The following is a 22,092-nucleotide window of genomic DNA, read 5'->3' as shown; positions in this document are numbered from 1 at the left end:
GTACTAAATGAGAACCAGGTAAACTACAATGTTATTGGGCAGGAGCTCGAGTGGTTACACTGGGAGCAGTTGTTATTGGGTAAGTCTACATCTGACATGTAGGAGTCATTTAAAGGCCAGTTGAAGCATCTTCCAGTAAGGTGGAGGGATAAGTATCCCTCTTGGATGACCAAAGAGATTGTAAATTTGGTCAAAAAGAAAATAGGATGCGAGGTTTAAGAGGATGGAATCAGGCAGGGGCTTTGAGGAGTATATCGAAAGGAGGAAAAAACTCAAGCAGGCGATTAGAAGGCCCAAAAGGGGACACAAAATGATGTCTCAGATTACAGAATACCCCCAAGCTTTTTAGTCAATGAAAGGTATCTCTTCTCTTATTATCTTATTAAATTGTTTTATTACATTTTCATAACTGCATATAACAGCACATAGTTTTAATCAAAATGCTGAAATAGTTGTTGGTACCTGTGGTGTGTAACAATTGTCCATCTTTGCTTATGCTCTCACGATGAGTTGAACGTGAAATAACTTCATCCATTTCCTGTTCGGAAACCTATATTGAACAACAGAATGGAAAAATATAGTATTTTGCAAACTATCCATTTTACTACTGCATTATCAAAATAATTACTGACTGCACATCCAATACATCTTTATGGGGTTAATGCACTTTTATTAGAATGTCAGAAGACTGCTGTGTACAGAATTCTAGAAAAGATTTTGCAAAGCTCTGTTTCCATCTGGACTTGCATGTGCTGGGAGGTTCTGTTGTTTTACCCCTCAATTCAAACTTGCATAACTAGATATGAAAAATCAATTTAAATAGATGATTAATGGACAAAGTCCATAAAACTACGTAATAATTTCATATAAAAGTAACCTCCCACCATTCTCTAGTTTCAATTCATCCGTATTGGCTGCCAAGATGAGATTTACCATTCTAGGACATCCGAGAAGTCCACATTTTATAATGAGCAAGGTTTTCCCCCTTCTGTCATAGATCCCTCACCCGGGACTCCTGCGTCTCATAGTCCTGCTCCTGCTGCCCCTACCCATAGACGTATCAAGGACAGAATTCCCCTGGTCCTCACCTTTCACTTCACCAGCCTCCACATCCAAACACATCATACTCTGACATTTACGTTACTTCCAACATGATCCCATCACTAGTCACATCTTCAAACCTCCACCCTTTTCCATCTTCAACAATGACCACCTCCTCCGCTACTCCTTGGTGTAGTCTTTCCCACCCAAACCACCCCCTCCTCAGGTACTTTCCCCAGCAACTGCAGGAGATGAAACATCTGTCCCTGTGCCACCTCCCAGGGACTCCAGCAGTCCTTCCAGGTGAACGTGAACCTCCTCTAATGTCATCTACCACATCCGGTGTTCCTGCTGTGGCAACCTGAACATCAGCAAGACCAAGCGTAGACTCAGCAACCATTTTGCTGAGCACTTGTGCTCGATCTGCTATGGCCTACACCAATAGGAGAGGTTTAGAGGGATATGGGTCAACCAAGGTCTGGTGGGACTAGCGTAGATGGTGCATCTTAGTTGGCATGGGGAAGTTGGAGCAAAAGGCCTGTTTCTGTGCCGTATGACTATGACTATTTATTGGATTTATGTATGGTATATCTGATCTTTTTGGAAGACAAACCTTTCCACTGTACTTCGGTACAATGACAAAAATAACCTAAACCTAAACCTAAACTGAAGCAAGCAGAAGGACAAAAGACAAAAGTTATTAATACAGCAGTTTCCAGATTGGGATGGAATCCACGAGGAATAGGTCAGAGTCAGCCAAGGTTGAGGAATGCATTCCTGGCAAAGAAACAGAAAGCTGAAAATAAGGGAAAGACTAGATGCCGGATAACAGGTTAAAACATTTTTTTTTTAATGAAAAGACAGAGTTTGCATTATTATAGCATATATAGATCCTGGATAAGAGAGTTCTAAAAGCTTTAGAAACAACTATAAGTGTCTTATTAAATGAGCACAAAAACAATGCAGTGGCAATTGCTTCACAGCTGTGAGGAAAGACTTAAAACATCCAATGCTGGAGTAACTCAACGGGTCAGACAGCATATCTGGTTGTTGCCTGACTCGCTAAGTTACTGTAACACTTTGCGTTCAACGCAAGATTCCAGCATCTGCAGTTTCTTGTGTCTAAGACTTAAACATCCACCTTTATAAAAGGGCAGATCAGAGTTAATTCAAAGACATTTTTGCAAAATGATAATAATTCTAAAGTATGTCTCCATATTATTTTGTTTACACATTCACATAAATGCAGCACTTTACTTACTTACTGCCAGTACTTACTGGCTTTACCTCGCATGAAACGTAATTTCCTTATATCTATACACTGTAAATTTCTCGATTGTAATCGTGTATTGTCTTTCCGCTGACTGGATAGCACGCAACAAAAAGCTTTTCACTGCACCGCACTGCACATGAGAAATAAATTAAACTATGACTATAACATTCATTTCCCAATTCCCAAAATGCCCTTGATTTGGAGCAGTACTTCAAAAAGCATTGTAGACTTTGTGAGGAGGCCATGCTCGAAATGTTATTAGGTAGGGATTTCCAAGATTTTAGCCAGTGACAAGAAAGGATTGACAAATATTTTCAAGGCAGAATGGTAAACTTTAAGGTGGTGCTGTTACGATGTGCTAGTTGTGCGAGGCTGGGAAAGTACATCTCGGATCCGCTGACCCTCAGCATAGGAACACCGCAAGGCTCTCCCCTCTCCTTTACTCTCTACACCGACGACTGCACCTCCACAGACTCCTCTGTCAAGCTTCTCAAGTTTGTGAACGACACAACCCTGATTGGACTGATCCAGGACGGGGAAGAATCTGCCTATAAACAGGAAGTGACACAGCTGGCATCCTGGTACCATCGCAACAACCTGGAGCTCAATGCTCTTAAGACAGTGGAATTGATTGCAAACTTTAGGAGAGCTCCCCCTCTCCTCCCCACCCCTCACCATCAACAACACTATAGTCCCAACTGTGGAGTCATTTAAGTTCCTCGGAACCATCATCTCCAGGGACCTTAAATGGGAGACCACCATTGATTCCACAATCAAAAACGCCCCTCAGAGGATGTACTTCCAGCGGCAGCTGAGGAAACACAACCTGCTATAGGCAATGATGGTCCAGTTTTACATTACCATCATAGAGTCTGTCCTCACCTTCTCCATCATCGTCTGATTTGGCTCTGCCACCAAGCATGACATCTGGAGGCTACAGTGCATCGTTCGATCAGCCGTGAAAATTGTTGGCTGCAACCTTCCCCCCCCATTGACAAACTGTACACTGTAGGGGCCAGGAAATGAGTGGGTAAGATCATCTCTGACCCCTCTCACCCTGGCCACAAACTCTTTGTACTTCTCTCTGGGAGGCGACTCCGGACTATCACAGCCACCACAGCCAGACATAAAAACAGCTTCTTCCCACGAGCAGTTGCTCTACTCAACAACCAAAAGTCTGTAGCCTCTTTTTACTCTGGTACTTTATTTTCACATGTTTAAATGATAATGTTTTATTTTTAATTGTCTACTTTTTCTTGGGTTTTACCATGTGCGAGCAAAGCACCAAGTCAAATTCCTTGTGTATATATACATAATAATAATAATAATAATAATAATAATATGCCTTTATTGTCATTGTACACAAGTACAACGAAATTAGAAATGCTACAACTGATGACAGTGCGACAGTGCAGAGACAATTGCACAGACATACGAACCAACACAACAAATGCCAGTATCATATAAAAACCGATTTAAAATCCTAATAAATAATGAGTGGGTTAAACATTTAAAAATTCTTAAAAGAAAGTTTCTTTTTTGAAAATGATAGTAGCCGAATCATGTGCTTCCGTTCACTGTTCTTATTGCCCAGGGAAATAAACTGTTCTTGAGTCGATTTGTCCTGGCCCTTAGGCTCCTATAGCACCTCCCAGAGGGCAGGAGAACAAACAATTCGTGTCCCGGGTGAGTGCTGTCCTTGATTATGACTCTGGCCCTGTTCAGACAGCGTGAGCTGGTGATGTTCTTCAGAGAGGGTAGTGGACAGCCGATGATTTTCTCTGCTGTCCTGATGACCTTTTGGAGGGCCTTCTGGTCTGCAGCCGAGCAGCCAGCATACCACACAGTGGTGCAGTATGCCAGTACGCTCTCGATGGTGAAGCGGTAGAAGGTCACCAGCAGATTCTCCTTCAGTCTGTTTTTCCGAAGTAATCTTAGGAAATGCAGTCTCTGCTGTGACTTTTTCACTACCGCCTTGGTATTTGCAGTCCAGGTGAGGTCCTGGGAGATGGTGGTCCCTAGGAACTTGAAGGTGGAGACCCTCTCCACTTCCTCCCCATTTATATGAAGTGGGGTGGAAGCCGCTCTTTGTTTCCTGAAGTCCAGCACTATTTCTTTTGTCTTGCTAGTGTTTAGTGCTAGATTATTTGCCTCGCACCATCTGGACAGAGCACAGACCTCGTCCCTGTACGCAGACTCATCCCCTCCAGGGATCAGACCGACCATAGTTGTGTCGTCTGCAAATTTGATGATAGAATTGGAGGGGTGGATAGGAGTGCAGTCGTGTGTGTACAGAGCATAGAGGAGGGGGCTCAGCACACAGCCCTGCGGGGAGCCAATGCTAAGCGTAATGGTGGAGGAGCTGTGGGGGCCGATCTTAACAGATTGTGGGCGGTTTGTGAGGAAATCTCTTATCCAGGCGCAGATGGATGGGAGAAACCCAGGTTATTGTACAGCTTGTCCACTAGTATGCCTGGGATGATCGTATTGAATGCCGAGCTGTAGTCTATGAAAAGCATTCTTACATAGGTCCCCGGGTTCTCCAGGTGGCTCAGTGCAGTGTAGAGGGCAGTATTGATGGCGTCTTCTGTAGATCTGTTTGCTCGATAGGCAAACTGATGAGGGTCAAAGCTGGGAGGAAGGATGGCGTTGATGTGTTGTGCCACAAGCTTTTCAAAACATTTCATCACAACAGATGTGAGGGCTATTGGTCTGTAGTCATTTAGACTACTGACAGCAGGTTTTTTGGGGACAGGGATAATAGTAGCTGATTTTAAGCAGGATGGGACGGTGGCTTGTGTCAGGGAGATGTTAAAGATCTTTGTGAGGACCTCTGAAAGCTGGTCAGCACAAGCTTTCAGCACTTTGCCAAGTACTCCATCAGGTCCTGCTGCTTTATTTGGATCCACCATCTTTAGTACACGTCTCACTTGGTGTTCCTGTAAGGTGAGCGTGTTAGGTGTGATAGATGGTGGGGGCAGGATGGCTGTGTGTGGCACTGCAGTCTCAAAACGGGCAAAGAAATGATTTTGCTCCTCTGCCAGTGAGGTATCCCTGCTGGAGATCACAGATGTTTTGCCCTTGTAGTTGGTTATCTGCTGTAAACCCTGCCACACCTGTCGTGGGTTGTTCTGAGTTAGATGGTCCTCTATTTTCCTCTTGTAGTCCTCCTTGGCTGCTTTGATGCCCCTCCTCAGCTCAGCCCTTGCCGCGCTGTATTGTGCTCTGTCTCCAGACTTGAGGGCAGAGTAGCACGCTTCCAAAAGACATTGTACCACTCTAGTCATCCAGGGTTTGCGGTTGGGATATACCCGGACGTGTTTGTTAACAGTCACATTATCAGTGCAGCTTTTTATGTAGGACAGAACAGTTTCCGTATATTCCTCTAGGTCCTGGTGTTCAAATATAGTCCATTCTGTGCGTGTAAAGCAGTCCTGGAGCTCTGCGAGTGCTCCTGATGGCCAGGTTCTTATAACCTTTGTGTCTGTCTTAGTTTGCCTCCTGAGTGGGATGTATGCTGGGATCAGGAGCAGTGAAAGGTGGTCTGAGAGACCCAGATGTGGGAGAGGTACTGCTCTGTAAGCGTGCTTTAAATTGGAATAAACATGGTCCAGTGTGTTTGCCCCCCTGGTGGCACACTGTACATACTGCACAAATTTGGGGAGTACTGTCCTTAAGCAAGTTTTATTAAAGTCCCCAGCAATGACATGCACTCCTTCAGGGTGAGCCTGTTGCTGTTTGTTTGCTGTACTGCTGCGTCCGGGATTAGCGGATGTAGCCAAGTCTCCGTTATGATCATCACACAACAGTCGCGGATGTTGGAGTTTCCAGCGATTAGCAGCTCCAGTTCGTCTGTTTTGTGGACGATGGACCTGGCATTGGAGAGGAAGATGCTCGGTACCGGTGGCTTGTGTGGCTGTTTCCTCAGACGAGCTGGTAGGCCTGCTCGACAACCGCGCTTCCTCCTGCGCTCACAACGCCGCCTGCGCCGCCTCCCTGGAACGGCCGCAATCCAGGTAGATCCCGGTAGTCTCGCTATGTTCTGCGGGATGTCATGAGCTCGGTGGAAAGTGCTCGTAACATCGGTCTGGCACCGCAGTCCAATGTTTAGCAAGACCGCCTTACTGTAGACGTGGGCGTATCTTGCTTGGTAACGGGTTCTGACACACACAACATTCACTATACATACAATCAAACAACACCATATCAGAGAGCCAAAAGCTGCTGCGCCCATGCGCGCCGCCATTTTTCATACTTGGCCAATAAAATTTTATTCTGATTCTAGTTGCCCTACCTACCTGGATGGCAGAAGTGGCGATTGTGGGAGTGCTAAAGCAGAAATTACAATAGGTTTTTGTAGTCTTACTGCAAGGCAAGTCTCTCCTTCCAGCTCCTTAGGAACACAGAAAAAAAATTCCATCACGGGAAAAAATATTTTGCTGATACTTTTTGTTCGCAAGTTCAAACCTGGGTAAGCTGCAACAGAAATGTTGCAAACACGTGAAGAGAATGCCAATTTATGTAAGGATATTGCAAATTGGTTTCCAGTATCAGCTACCATAGTTTAGCCACCCTATGCCTTAACTGAAGAGCACAATCTACTCTGAGAAGCCCCTCAGCACCTGTGTGGAAGATGTACACAAAGCCACAGTTAAGTGCTATCTCATTCTCAAAACATGACTCTATCCAGTAATTTTCCTCACATTCCCATTTTAACACCAAAAGCATCCAGAGTTTGGTTTACAACCCGACTCTATGGTACAAACTTACACTGATAACTTTGTGCAAAATCAGCTGTAAACCTGCAGCAAATGAGTTTCACAAACAATCTTTATGTAAAGCTATGAAAAATAAACATTGTACCACTTTGGGCACCTGCACAAACCCCGCCGAATGAAATGTGAAAGCATGACTAATTATTCAGTACTTGAGCCATCCATTATCCCTTGTGAACCAACAGTTACATGCTTATTTTTCTGAATGGTTTGTTTGAGTGGGTTAGCGTTTGAGCGTTATATGATGAGTGTTTGACAGCACTGAGTCTCTACTCGCTGGAGTTTAGAAGGTTGAGGGGGGGACCTCTTTGATACTTACTGAATAATGAAAGGCATAGGAAGAGTGGAGGTATGCTAATAATCAGATTTCAAAGTTATTTCCTCCCAGCTGGCCTCTTTGGATTCTACGCAATATAATCTGCCAGAAATTATGCAAGACCGTGTATTTAGGAGTTCCTTTCACCTTAGTCAAAAAAATTAAAAATACAGTGGTTCATGCTCAGAAATTTTAAAAAGACTGCAGCTTCACTTTTTTTTATTGATAATGGAAGGCCATTTCACCCTATGAGGCATTAAAGGAATATTTTTTCAATAGATTGTTTTCCGTTGTTGGGATTACTACAACGATGCTGAAAAATGTTCTGCACAAAAACATTCTTTCCCAGGTAATGACTCTGGCTTATCTCTATGGCAGCACAATGTCTAAATTGTATTAAAGAAGACTGTGTCCCTTTAAGACAGATGGCCATTCGCTTCTTGCTTATGCCCACTGGAGAATTTGTTGTAGCAATAAGGCAGCTCTATCTAATCTAGTAATGCCACTTTACAAGTTCACAAGTTATAGGAGTAGAATTAGGCCATTCAGCCCATCAAGTCCACTCCACCATTCAATCTTGGCTGATCTCTGCCGCCTAATCCCATTTTCCTCCCTTTTCCCCATAACCCTAGACACCTGTTCTAATCAAGAATCTGTTTATCTGCCTTAAAAATATCCACTGTCTTGGCCTCCACAGCCCTCTGTGGCAATGAGTTCCACAGATTTACTACCCTCTGACTAAAGAAGTTCCTCCTCGCCTCCTTTCTAAAAGAGCACCCTTTAATTCTGAGGCTCTGACCTCTGGTTTTAGACTCTCCCACCAGTGGAAACATCCTTTCCACATCCACTCTTCCTATGCCTTTCATTATTCAGTAAGTATCAATGAGGTCCCCCCCTCAACCTTCTAAACTCCAGCGAGTAGAGGCTCAGTGCTGTCAAACGCTCATCATATAACGCTCAAACGCTAACCCACTCATTCCTGGAATCATTCTTGTAAATCTCCTCTGGATCCTCTCCAGAGCCAGTACATCCTTCCTCAGATATGGTGCCCAAATGTGCTCACAGTACTCCAAATGCGGCCTGACCAGCGCCTTTTAGAGCCTCAGCTCAATAAGTAACTCTTTTTTTAAAAGTGTAGAGATATTTGACTCCAAAGCAACGGAAATCTGCTCTCGAATTGGGAATAGTTCAGGTATTGGGAATAGTTCAAGATGTACATCAAAGCTTCCTATTGGTTAACCTCAGAAAAGTCGTCACCTGGTGCATTATAATATTCAGTGTTTCTATTGTTATATTGAGTCATACAGCATGGAGACAGGCCCATTTGCCCAACTCATCCATGTTGACCAAGATGCCCCATCTGGGCTAGTCCCATTTGTCTGCTTGTCGCCCATATCAATCTAAACTTTTCCTATCCATGTACCGGTCCATGTATCTTTTAAATGCTATAATAGAACTTGCCTCAACTACCTCCTTTGCCAGCTCGTTCCATATACCCACCACCCTCTGAGTGAAAAAAGTTGCCCCTCAGGTTCCAGTTAAATCTTGCCTCACTCACTGGCCTCAAAAGTTATTCGCATTTTAAAGTTTACAAAACCACGCACGCGCAGTTGGGGCTCCGTTGACCTGGTACTTACGGAAGATGGCTGTCGCATCCGCGCATGCGCAGAACCAACACGTCGGTGCCTGCGCAGTTGGGGCTAATTAAGCAGGGCTCGGCCGCCTGTCTCTCAGGGGTGGGAGAGCCAGGCCTGGTGCCGGGGGAAGCAGCTGGAGCCTGGGCCTGGACGTGACCGGGTAAACGCGAGCCTGAAGTGGGCCAAGGGGAAAGGCGGCAGCAGCAGCGTTGAGGCCAGGCGTTGTTGGAGGCCGAGGCCTAGGCCTGCCCTTGGCTCCCCCGTCCCCCCATCTCTCCCCAGCCAGCTCAGTGCCTTCCCCACGCTGCCCAGAGTACAGCGGTTTAGCAACAGTGGGAGAGCCGCCGCCATCTACCACTGAACATGCCCGCACCAGGGCGGGACAGTCTAAAGTCTATTACACTCTAATTCAATTGGTCATATTGCATTTCATCAAGAATTGGTTAAACATTTGTTGTAGGAAGAACTTAGTACCTAATTCATACAATTATCTTGATGGGTACTGAATGGAAATATTAAGAACAACATTAGGCCATTCAACCTCTCAGATTGTAGCGGCCTGCTTCTCGTCTATATCAATCAGCTCCCAAGCTGCCACTTGCATAGACCGGGTGAGCGATAAGCGTAATGACTCGAACAAATAATAACAGAGATCCTCCTTGACGTTTAATAGTTAGTCTTCTTTATTTGAAGGTGCAATAAACATATGGGCATATCTCTTGTCATCGACTGGTTATTAATTGCTACGTAAAATTCCATATCTTACCACAGTCTATGCGATCGATACTGGTTGCCAGATATAACTTCGACACAGTTAGTATTAATCTTCTTGTTAATAAAACAGGCGATTACGTCATGGCTGATAAATCTTTTGGCGGAGCTTCTAGCTGACCCTCTGTCAGCACCTCCCAGCTCACACACTCTGCCAGCACGTACCCAACTGCCCGTACTCTGGCTCTGCCCAGCCCCTACGTAAGCATTGCATTAACTCTAGTGTCCAGACTACAGCAGAATATAAGGTAATAATATTAATAAGCAAAAATAACTAATAACTGCAAAATGGCTCCTACACAGATCTTTTTTCCATTATTCAATTAAGTCACATCAGGTTAATTCCTCAATTCCACCTTCCCCTGTTTGACCCAAACCTCTGAATGTTCTAAATAATAAAAACCACTCTTTTCTGTTTTGAATGGTCTAATTTCCTAACTTCCATGGGTTCCATGCATTTCAGTTAAAAACTACTGCTATTCTTTTTGTGCAAAAACTCTTTCATTTCTGTTCCCTAATGGCCTATCTATAATTTTAAATTATGTCTCCTTATTCTAGTTTGCCCAATCAGAGGAAATACTTTTTTAATACTTAATCCTTTAAATATTTTATGTCTTCCCAGATCCCTACATAATCTCCTAGCCTCAATGAAATGCAAGACAATGTGTCTTAAAATATGCTTTCTTAGGCTCCAGTATGTTCTCAAATCCTTGTACTGAATTGTGGATTTCTCAATCTAATGCCTTCAAAATGAAAAATTGAAGCGGCTAACACATTAAAACTAGAAATTATTTTGCAATCATTATTTGCAACATTGGTTCTTCTTCTATAATCCTCATCGGTGGTTTCGATTTCTCAATAGACTGGCAAGATTTGTTGAAAGTATTTTCCAAACTATCATCCACGTCTCCATAGCTGGTAATCAGAAAAGGGACTGCCTATATTTGGATCCTCTGATTTTGTCTTTCACATTGGGGAATGACGTAATCTTTTATTGGGAGTGTTCCCGCTCAGAATAACTGAGATTAGGTACTAAATGGATTGATACTAAAGTTTGCGGTTATTTTTTGGACAGCTTCAAATATTTGGAAATGGTGCAGTTAGATTAAACTAGTCCCAATGAAGTCATGGCAGCATTTATAGTTATGAGAGCACTGAAGAACTATGCGTAGCTACAGCATTTAAACAATATTCCAGCTGGACCTTAAAATAGGTTACTGTGCAATCTAAATTGAACTATTCAATAACAGAATGTAAAAAATCTGCAGAGATAGTTTATCCAGACTGGAAAATCTGAATCTTGTGCAGTGGATGGAAAAAATGACCAGCTATAAAGATATCCAGGTAATATATGTAGCTTATGCTGAGAAGTATTGAAAATAGTTTCCAGAAAACATTGCTGTTTTTAAGTTATTACCATTTTTGGCAGAAATGCATTGGAACATTTTCTTTTATAAGTTGCTTCAGGATCCCCATCTGATGTAGAGGTTTTAATTTACATGGAAGAGACAGGGAACTTCAAACAAAACAAGCTACGAATAAATAAGCTAGTCCGTGTGCATTCCATCAATGAGTTAAAGACAACAATAATAACTCTTTTCACTTGGCAATATTTAGGCTCGTGAGCAATTAAAATATTCTACCAGAAAGTTGCTCTAGATCTTACTATGTCCAATATTAAGTTATATTTCTGGGTCTGAACTGACAGCAACAGAATCAAACAGTCAAGAATGTTTGATTGTCATATGTAAAGATGATGGAACAATAAATTTCTTGCTATAGCTTAACAGGCACGTAAATGCAATGCACACAATTGCATATATATTAATTAAAATAATGATAAATTACTATCTATAACACTAGGTATGCATGATAGAGCAAATCCCAAAGTCCATAGTGCAAGCAGACACAGCCCATAAAAAAATTATAGTTGCTGAGGTTAGTGTTGTGCTGTGTTGAAGAGCCTGATGATTGCTGGGAAGAAGTTCTTGAACTTGGTGGTGACGGGTTCCAGGCTCCTGTACCTTCTTCCCAATGATAGTCGTGAAAGTGACAGTGACCAGCATGTTGTGGGTCTTTGATGATATTAACTGATCCTATAGATCACTTTAATGGTGGGGAGGTCAATACCAATGATGGACCGGACAGTATCTACCACTTTCTGGAGTCTCATTCATTCTTGGGCATTCAAATTGCTGAACCAGGCTGAGATGCAACCAGTGTCTTCTCTACTGGATACCTGTAGAAGTTTGATAGAGCATTTCTTAACATACCTAATCTCCCAAATCTTCTATGGAAGTAGTGTTATTGATGAGCCTTCTTTGTGGTTGCATCAATTTTCATGGGCCCAGGACAGATCTTCAGAGATATCCATGCCCAAGAACCTGAAGCCGTGGACTATTTCCACGCCGACCTGTTAATAATTACAGGTTCATGGCTCCCTGGCTTTCCCCCCAAAATCAATAACCAGATCCTTAGTCCTGCTGTCGCTGAGAACAAGATTATTGTTCTGTGACATTTAAATAAGATTTTCAATTTCACTCCTAATGGTAAGTATTCTGACTTATCATTACCGATTATTGAACTATTAACAATGGTATTGTAAGCAAATTAAAAAATGGCGTAGAGCTGTGTCTGGCTACACAGTCATAGGTATAGTTTTAGTTTAGTTTAGTTTAGAGATGCAGCGTGGAAACAAGCCCTTCGAACCCATGTCTCTGGAGCTGCAACCGCTACAAGGCAGCAACTCCACCGCTGTGCCAATGTGCCACCCCAAACTGATGTCTCTGTTGTAGAGACAGCATAGCAAGGGACTGAGCACACAGGCCTGAGGTGCTCCTGCATTGATTGGTATCGAGAAGGATCTGTAGATGCCAATTTCTACTGGTTGTAGTCTGCCAATGTTGAGGATTCAGTTACATAGAGTTAAGTGGAGGAATGGTTCTCAGAGTTTGATTAAAAGTATGAAGGGGATTATGGTGTTGAACGTTGAGCTGTAGTTGATGCACAACAGCCTGGTGTAAGTGTTGTTATTGTGGTCTAGTGCAGAGTGGATCTACTGTTGTGGTACCTGTTGATCTACTGTTGTGGTACCCAAACTGTAGTGGGTTCATTTCTTTACCAAGGCACGAGTTGATATGCGGCATAACCAACCACTCAATGCATTTCATCACAATTGTACAACAACATTGACAGTATTGTAACTTAAGTTTGAGTTACTTGTGGCTTTCTGTTAGGATGTGACCATCAGGATAGTAGGTAAACTATATTGGCCTCAGCACTTTTTCTTCTCGATTCCCATGAAAAATAAATCTGTGGATCAATATCTTTTGTTGGTGTAACAGGCAGAGTGAATACGTGGCCACACAATTACTTCTTAAGATGGACACAAAATGCTGGAGTAACTCAGCGTGCCAGGCAGCATCTCTGGAGAAAATGAATAGGAGACGATTTGGATCAAGATCCTTCTTCAGACACAAAATATCACCTATCCTTTTCTCCAGAGATGCGGCCTGACCCGCTGAGTTACTCCAGTATTTTGTGTCTATCTTCGGTGTAAACCAGCATCTGCAGTTCCTTCCGACACAATTTCCTCTTAATGTCAGTTCATTAGATAGGACTTATTTGATTAGGCCTATCTGTTTACATAACATTCCTTACCTTTGGCTTTGGATGACGGCTAATAATAAGGCTGATAGGACCTGGACCGCACTCACTTAGAATCGCATATGCTTCACTCAGGGCTGCATGTCGCAGACTCACTGAGTCCACCTCTAAAATCTGATCACCTCGGCTGCAATGAAAGGCAAAGCAAATTAATTAATTTTTGCCACTTCAAGCTCCAGACCTTAACAAAAGTGATAATGTTCCACTATAAAGTATATAGCTTTGCCCATTCATAAGAACGTAAAATAGTTCTTTCTTTCTAAGCACTTCACTACCAAAATGACAACAATGTGCAGTTCAATAAGTAATTTGATGCTATAGAATTTTTCCTCAAGGCTGGCATTTCACGAAGACACCAATCAAATGAAATCTGAATCTGTTTACTCTTGACTGTGTTCTTTCAAGACCTATACAGCAAGTGAAATACATAGTCTGGATTTCTTACACTCATTTTGACAGGTAAAGTCAAGTAAATATGTAAGGCCTGAAACAGATAAATTCCAGAGATCATGTAAACATTCCGCACAAATTTCTTCACTCCATTGCTTATCTTTGATCCAGTTTGCATTTATTGAAAATTCTCTGACTGAAACACAATGCTTCATTTTTCAGGAAGGACGGATTCTTATTAAAGTTAACGCAAGTTCAACAGGCTGGATCGTGCTTGACCCAGCCAGTGCCTCAGGTTCACAACACCTGCACTCTAAACCCTGCATAATCCCTGCAGGGACACTAACTTTTCACCACCTGGCAGGTTTACTGAAGCTCCAGGCCACAATGCTGTAGCTGTTCCAAAAAATGATAAGTGATTGAGCCCCAGGTAGCATTACCCGAGGTCACCCTGATAAACTTTTTGACAGCCTGTTGAACAGTTTCTAAATGTTTCTCTGGACATAGTTGAAAAAATTAATTTGAAAACACCAAAATAACATAAAATCTTCAGCCCACATTTAACTGTTTAAAATGAAAGTCTTTCCTTTTGAGCTGCCCTCGCTCTCTGCTAAACTGATGAAAGAGTCTGGACTTGCGTGGTGCAGATCTTTCAAGGGTAACCTAATGCCTAAAGCTGACTCTGCTCTCAATGGGGAGGACTTCCATGGGTTCAAAACAAAGTCCCAAAAATGCTGAAAAATTAACTTAAGCCATCAAAGTAATCAACATATTATGAATGTGATGTCCCAAGGTCACAAAACTCTCAAGTGCATTTTAAATTGTTTAAATCAATTAAAAATGTTTAAATGGACTGAAATATTAAAAAAAACAAAAATTAACTTAAATCTACCTTGGCCCTTCACAGGCCATGCAGAAGGACAAAGGTGACATTTGGTTAATATAGCTAAAATTTGTTGCTTGAATCAGGGAGGAGTTCAATGTCTTTAATGTACTCGGGCAAATTCCAGCAAACAGTTGCCCACAGGTTTGGGATTTCCATGATTGCAAGCACAAACTTGTGTATCTCAAACACTGACACCTACACAAGGAAACATCTGCCTTCATGTGCAGAACCTCTCGATTTTCCCATAAAATCCAGCCTGCTTCCTAACACTATTGTAAAAGACAATGAAAATAGAGATCTTTCAGAAAATCAGAGAAATCCGTTATTTAGTTAGTCTAGTTTAGAGTTACAGTGCAGAAATAAGACCTTCGGCCCACCGAGTCCGCATTGACCAGCGATCCCCGCATATTAACACTATCTTACCTACACACATGAGGGACAATTTACACTTATATCAAGCCAATTAACTTACAAACTTATACATCTTTGGAATGGGGGAGGAAACCGAAGATCTCAGAGAAAACCCACATGGTCACGGGGAGAATGTACAAACAGCACCCGTAGACAGGATCGAACCCAGATCTCCGGTGCTGCAAGCGCTGTAAGGCAGCAAACTCTACTGATGCACCACCGTGCCACCCCTGTTATAGAACTAGTAATTTCATGATTGAGATTGTGCAAGCATTGATCAAATTACAAATTTTAGGGGGTTCATCACATTCTTAGCGTACAGCACCAACAGTGGGAAAATAGTATTTCAAATATCATTGATTATAATGACTCACTAGAACAATTTAGTCTAAAGATTCAGATTATTTTATTGTCAAACTGTATGTACCAGGATGCAATGAAATTCCTTGCTCACAGGAAGCTCACGGAACAGTTTACGCACAGTAATGATAAATAAAACGGACAGTGCAAACCAAGAATCGAGTGAGACAGTGCAATATGATACAGCAGAATAGCGCAGAGGTGCAAAAAAGCCTTGAATGGACTGGCTCAGTAATTTGGTGGGAATCTGTGCCTTTGGATAACCAGGGCTCCATTGTTTTCTTGACGAGATAAATCAGATCCTATATATTTAATAGTGGTTGTCACGGCTGCTGTCCGAATTGACACTTCAGTTTGAATACCACAAACTAGATTACTGGTGGTGGTTTACCATGAGCACATTGGCTGCTACATGTCCTTTGTGACAGCAGTGGCTACGCTCATTGCTGAGCTCTGGAATCATGGATGGTATTAAAGGAATACAGATCCTTCTTTATATTCAGTGAGCATAATCGGACCCTATGAAAGGAATAGCTTCCGTGCAGCTGAGGAATCATGGTGGAATCTGCCTTCCCTTTTGCAACAGCATGAGCGTGGAGAGAAACTGATGACTTTCCTCATGGTGGAAGAGTGAAGGGAACTGGAGTGTAGGATCCTAAAGTGGAGGATCCTTGAGATCGCACAATCAATTTCCAGGCTATGTAACATCATCTGATCAATGAGGCAATGGAGATATACAATTATATTCCCCAATCTCGGACTTGGGAGGGAAAATAATAAACGTCCTATTCCTAATAGGAAATTTGCAAAGTTGTTTTGGAGAAGCATACAAGGATCAACCATGATTAGCTGTTATGGAACTGTGCCCATGTCAGAGTCAGCAGCTTCAACATGGAGATAAAAATAAAAATAGAGCTTTGACAATGAGTTTTGGAATTTTATTGATATTTGATTTGATTGACTGCTCCTTCAACAGGTTTGTGGGACACTTGTGGAAAGGAGCCCTTTAAGCAAAGCAATAGACATTTTACAACTCATCGGGACACATTTTGACTGTTTAAGACTCACCTCAATCTGCTATCCAGTTTGGCAACTGATCCTGGGGCAAGACTGTGGATGTAGATTCCTGGTGTGCCATTCTCTAATGTAAGGCAGCAGGCTCCAATCCCCAACCCGACTCCAGGCTCTGAAATATGGATGGAATACTTTATTGTCACATGTGACAAGGCATAGTGAAATTCTATGCTTGCATACCCAAGGTATACAAATAGTGGCCACCTACGGCGCTGACAAAGTTACAAAGCACGCCGGCTCCTCCTTCTGTCCCCCCCCCCCCCCCACCTCCCTAACTCCGAGTCCTCCATTGTCCTCCCCCCTCACCCCCCCTCCTTCCACATTGCCGTTATCCAAATAAAACAATACACAGGTAGCAGGTTAAAAGGGGACCCGGCAGTTTAGTTTAGGTAACTCACAGTAGATTTAATGTAGCACAGATTAGCCACTGGATACCATAAACATAATTTTAAAAGCATTCAGCAAGAATTGCCATAATTTCGTATTGGTTCTAACCCAATTCCCACCTGTGATGTTCGGTTTAATTTAAAATACATTAAACATTGTCAACTCATTAAGCAAAGTTAAACATTTTGAACTGCCGCATATCCTATAATGTTGGTATTGCAGGAAGTTGTCTCTCATCCTTCATACTAAACAGTTGTACAAAAGTATTCTTTACATTTGTCCTTTTCTTTGCAAGTCACAAAGCAAAAGAAGAAAGTACTTCATTGAAATAAACTTATTTTGCATCCTGAAAATATATACCATCCAGCGAAACAATGTTTTAAACTAAAAGCAAAATAATGCAGAAAGGAAAATCTGAAAGTTAAGCAGCGACTGAAAGGAATACTCAGCAAGTCAGGTAGCATCTGTGGAGAAAGAAACTGAGTTCACATTTCAGGTTGATGGGCTTTCATAAGAGTGGACATATTTTAATAGACCAAGCCTGTGGAATTAGTGAGTTGATGAATGGCAGAATATAAACATGGTTACATTCTTGGGGACAGAAGGTAGTATTCAATGGAAGTTGCTTTGTATAGGATTCACTTGCAGATGGAGTCCCTAAGCTGAATGTGCTGATTATATTCAACATTTTACCAATGTTTTGGATGAAGGCATAATGAATGTGAGCAGCATTTAATTACATGGATGAAATATATCCGATTAAATTGGATGAAAGCCAATTTAAATGTACTGGATCCATGTGTGATATATGGCCTTGTCAGTGAATCAGTATGTTTAAGTCTGTGTCATTTCAGACATGTTTACAATGTACAGTATTATAAGTCGTCAAAGTAAACTTTATTTTATAAACAACATGAAATGAGATGGACATGACAGCAAGTAGGGTGTTAGAATGTACTCTTAGCAATATTGTACAAATTTGGAATTCTTTGTTTAGAGTACTGAGTCCAGTTAAGGTCCTGAAACATAGTAAGGGATATTGAAATCAGAAGATGCCACTGGAATGTCACCTTGTTTTATTAATCTCTCCGATTGGGGTAAGCTCATTAAAAAAAAACGTATTTTCTTTGAATAATCATTGGTGTCAATATTTAGAGGGAGTAAGATCGATCAGATTTTAGCAGTAGTGGTAACCTGGAAATATTGGATGTCATACTGAAATTAATGGATGGGTCTCATTCGCCATTGTTTGCCATTTTCAACGTGGCAGTTGACTTGATACAAAGGATTGCTGGTTTTGGACAGAAAGATCAAATCTTGGGATTGGAGAGGAGGATGAAATGACAAAAAATAGGAAGTGGGTTGGGGAGGGGGATTATAATCGGGGAGACACAAGGCAGTGGAGGCCAAGTCAGTGGATATTTTTTAAAGCAGATGTCCAGGTGTCAGAGGTTATGGGGAAAAGGCAGGAGAATGGGGGTAGGAGGGATACATCAGCCATGATTGAATGGCGGAGTAGACTTGATGGGCCGAATGGCCTAATTCTTCTCCTATTCCTTATGACTCTGAGGAAACTATTTCCTGACCATCTTCTTAAGAGCAGGATAGTTGCCCAACCTGCCCCAGAAAATAATGGAATGGACACATTTATGGCCTATAGATTGTAAAATAATTCTCCTGAATTTTATTCAGGAGGGCATTAGGCTTTTTTCTCTCACCACTTTTGGGATTTGGTGAAAAGTTGAGAAGGACTGAGAGTAAATAAAGGCTGCAGAATACCTGATTGGATCAGGTTGTGCAAAACAACTTTTACTAATTCGGTGTTCATTAGGAATTTTAAGAACAAAACACTGAGTTTAATAATGTATAATAAAAAGGGACTGCATATTTTCTCTGGAGAAAATGGATAGGTTACGTTTCAGGTCGGGACCCTTCTTCAGCCCAAAACATCACATATCCATTTTCTCCGTAAATGGCCTGACAACCTGAGTTACTCCAGCATTTTGTGTCTAACGCCGAGATGTTTGTTGGTCCTCCCAGCATGTACTCAGGTTGTCGTCTGCTGAGGTGACTGAATTTGTAAAACTGTAAAACCTTCCTTTATATCTATCATATAAATGGTGCAATGGAAGCATTCACGAATGCTTCACGAAGTACGAGGGTAAGCTAGCCAATAATATAAAGGAGGATAGTAAAAGCTTTTTTAGGTATGTGAAGAGGAAAAAAATAGTCAAGGCAAATGTGGGTCCCTTGAAGACAGAAGCAGGGGAATTTATTGTGGGGAACAAGGAAATGGCGGACGAGTTGAACCGGTACTTTGGATCTGTCTTCACTAAGGAAGATACAAACAATCTCCCAGATGTTCTAGTGGCCAGAGATCCTAGGGTGACGGAGGAACTGAAGGAAATTCACATTAGGCAGGAAATGGTGTTGGGTAGACTGATGGGACTGAAGGCTGATAAATCCCCAGGGCCTGATGGTCTGCATCCCAGGGTACTTAAGGAGGTGGCTCTAGCAATCGTGGACGCATTGGTGATCATTTTCCAATGTTCTATAGATTCAGGATCAGTTCCTGTGGATTGGTGGAGCTAATGTTATCCCACATTTTAAGAAAGGAGGGAGAGAGAAAAATGGAAATTATAGACCAGTTAGTCTGACATCAGTGGTGGGGAAGATGCTGGAGTTAATTATAAAAGACAAAATTGCGGAGTATTTGGATAGCAGTAACAGGATCATTCCGAGTCAGCATGGATTTACGAAGGGGAAATCATGCTTGACTAATCTTCTGGAATTTTTTGAGGATGTAACTAGGAAAATTGACGGCGGAGAGCCGGTTGATGTGGTGTACCTTGACTTTCAGAAAGCATTCGACAAGGTCCCACGTAGGAGATTAGTGGCCAAAATTAGAGCACATGGTATTGGGGGTAGGGTACTGACATGGATAGAAAATTGGTTGACAGACAGAAAGCAAAGAATGGGGATAAATGGGTCCCTTTCTGAATGGCAGGCAGTGACTAGTGGGGTACTGCTGCAGGGTGAAGCCAACTTAAGAAGCGACCAGAAACGTCACCTGTCTGTGTTCTCCAGAGATGCTGCCTGATCCACTCAGTTACTCCAGCCATTTGTGTCATTTGTAAACTATCTGCAGTTCCTTGTTTCTCTATTACTTTGACTATGCGGGGAAGGGTTAAACAACACGATTTCTTCTACTTTCCAGAATAAGATGATTAAATACTATTAGTGGCTGCATTTGCCTCTGTATTCACTTCCGTCGCACCTTCCTTCTTTTGCTAGAGCTGAAATTAATTTTGCTTGTTTCCTGTGCAGTGGCCTTACCTTTCTTCAACGTCACCTCCATTATGATTCGATCCTTTGGTCCTGGCCCCTTGCGAGGATTATCCCCCTCTTCTGAGCCTGGTGTTGGAGTTCCACCACTGACATTGGAATTGGGAGAGCTGGACCGACTCATCAGTGTGGGAGTGGGACATGGAGTAAGGCTGGGACTGCGCAACCTGGTACGAACGGTTAGGGTCACAACTCCTTTTCTCAGTTGCTGTCAGGAACAAAATAAATCAAAGCACCGACAGATGAATGAGTTAATAAGCAGTCCAATTTTAAGGATAAACTTTGTAGGGGCAAGACACCCGATTTTGTAGTGTCCCTAATTGATCAGCTGTAATAAGCAAATATTTGCTTTTAAACACCACATTCAAAATAGAGCTTTACATCAATTTTATATTGATATATAACATGGGTGCTTGGGCATAAGTATATTTCCTGATATGGATCGGAAGCAGATATCCTAATACAACAGTAAAACTAATAGTCTAGGAGTTGGAAGTTGGACAATATAAATATTTATTTTATTTCACAAAATTTCCAGACTGTCTACTTAGAAAATAAAATTGCCTGGTTAATCATTTTTCCCTTCAGACTAATCATACTAATCATTGTGCTCTTGCGAAATGCCAGTCACCATTCAGTGTGGTATTGACTTAAGAGTTAAGACATACAGAATAGTGAAAGGCTTGGATAGAGTGGATGTGGAGCTGTTTCCACAAGTGGGAGAGTCTAGGACTAGAGGTCGTAGCCTCAGAATTAAAGGACGTTCCTTTAGGAAGGAGATGAAGAGAAATTTCTTTAGTCAGAGGGTGGTGAATCTGTGGAATTCTTTTGCCACAGAATGCTATGGATATTTTTAAGGCAGAATCGTGGTTAGTACAGGTGTCAGAGGTTATGGGGAGAAGGCAGGAGAATGGGGTTAGGAGGGAGAGATAGATCAGCCATGATTGAATGGCGGAGTACACTTAATGGACTGAATGACTTAATTTTACTCCTGTCCCTTTTGAGTTTTATATTCCACATGATATTTTACCTTAAAGATCTGTATGGCTTGTTGATGCGTTAGTCCTTGCAGAGATTCCCCATTAACTTCTAGAATTTCATCTCCTGTTGAATACAGTACACATCTATCAATCATCAAATTATTTTATCCTTTTATAAGGATACCATTTATGATTAATTTTTAAATGCTTTTCTAAAAATAATATCCAGGCACCCTAATGAGAAATGAATTAAAACCAAAAGGTTGTGAAATTTACTTCAAGAAACAAAGTCACAGGTGAAGCAATGAAATAAGAAATAGATAACATTTATTCATTACAGGATACAAAGTGCTGGAGTAACAGCAAGTCAGGCAACATCTCTGGGGAACATGGATAGGTGACGTTTCAGGTCGAGACCCTTCTTCAGACTCAAAGGGTGACATTTCGGATCGATATCTTCTTCAGACTGATAGGTGATGTTTTGGGTCGAGATCCTTCTTCAGATTGATACGTGACATTTCGGGTCGAGACCCTTCTTCAATGTTTCAACATTTATTTATTATTGTTAGTTGTCTTCACATTGAGGATAGTCTCCATGGTGTAGTCTCCATGGGTCCACAATCATACCAAATGAAACAGACTCGGACAGATTTGGCAGCCGAAAGCAAAGTCCATGCATTCCATGGATCAGCAGCAGCAATGTGCATCACTGTCACCTCCTGTCCTGCAATATCAGTCACTCCATCATGACTGTTACATCAGGGATCGACTCTCATTTCA

At 42.0% G+C, this 22,092-nt stretch overlaps 1 protein-coding gene across 1 annotated transcript in view; it reads right to left on the bottom strand.

Annotated features, from left to right (window-relative positions):
* The window catches only part of pdzd2 (PDZ domain containing 2), a 274,116-nt gene that overhangs the window by 60,879 nt on the left and 191,145 nt on the right, over positions 1–22,092 (bottom strand). Inside the window, exons 12-16 of the mRNA XM_078395102.1 lie at positions 21,363–21,436; positions 20,324–20,540; positions 16,595–16,712; positions 13,474–13,606; positions 463–550 (exon numbers count right to left, since the gene is read on the bottom strand). Coding sequence (XP_078251228.1) covers positions 463–550; positions 13,474–13,606; positions 16,595–16,712; positions 20,324–20,540; positions 21,363–21,436 — 630 coding nt within the window. The remainder of the gene's footprint in view (positions 1–462; positions 551–13,473; positions 13,607–16,594; positions 16,713–20,323; positions 20,541–21,362; positions 21,437–22,092) is intronic.

This window comes from Rhinoraja longicauda, chromosome 1, assembly GCF_053455715.1.
Source record: "Rhinoraja longicauda isolate Sanriku21f chromosome 1, sRhiLon1.1, whole genome shotgun sequence".
Classification (NCBI taxonomy): Eukaryota; Metazoa; Chordata; class Chondrichthyes; order Rajiformes; family Arhynchobatidae; genus Rhinoraja; species Rhinoraja longicauda.
The sequence above is the reverse complement of the archived record's forward strand: the minus strand, read 5'-3'. Positions and strand labels throughout refer to the sequence as shown.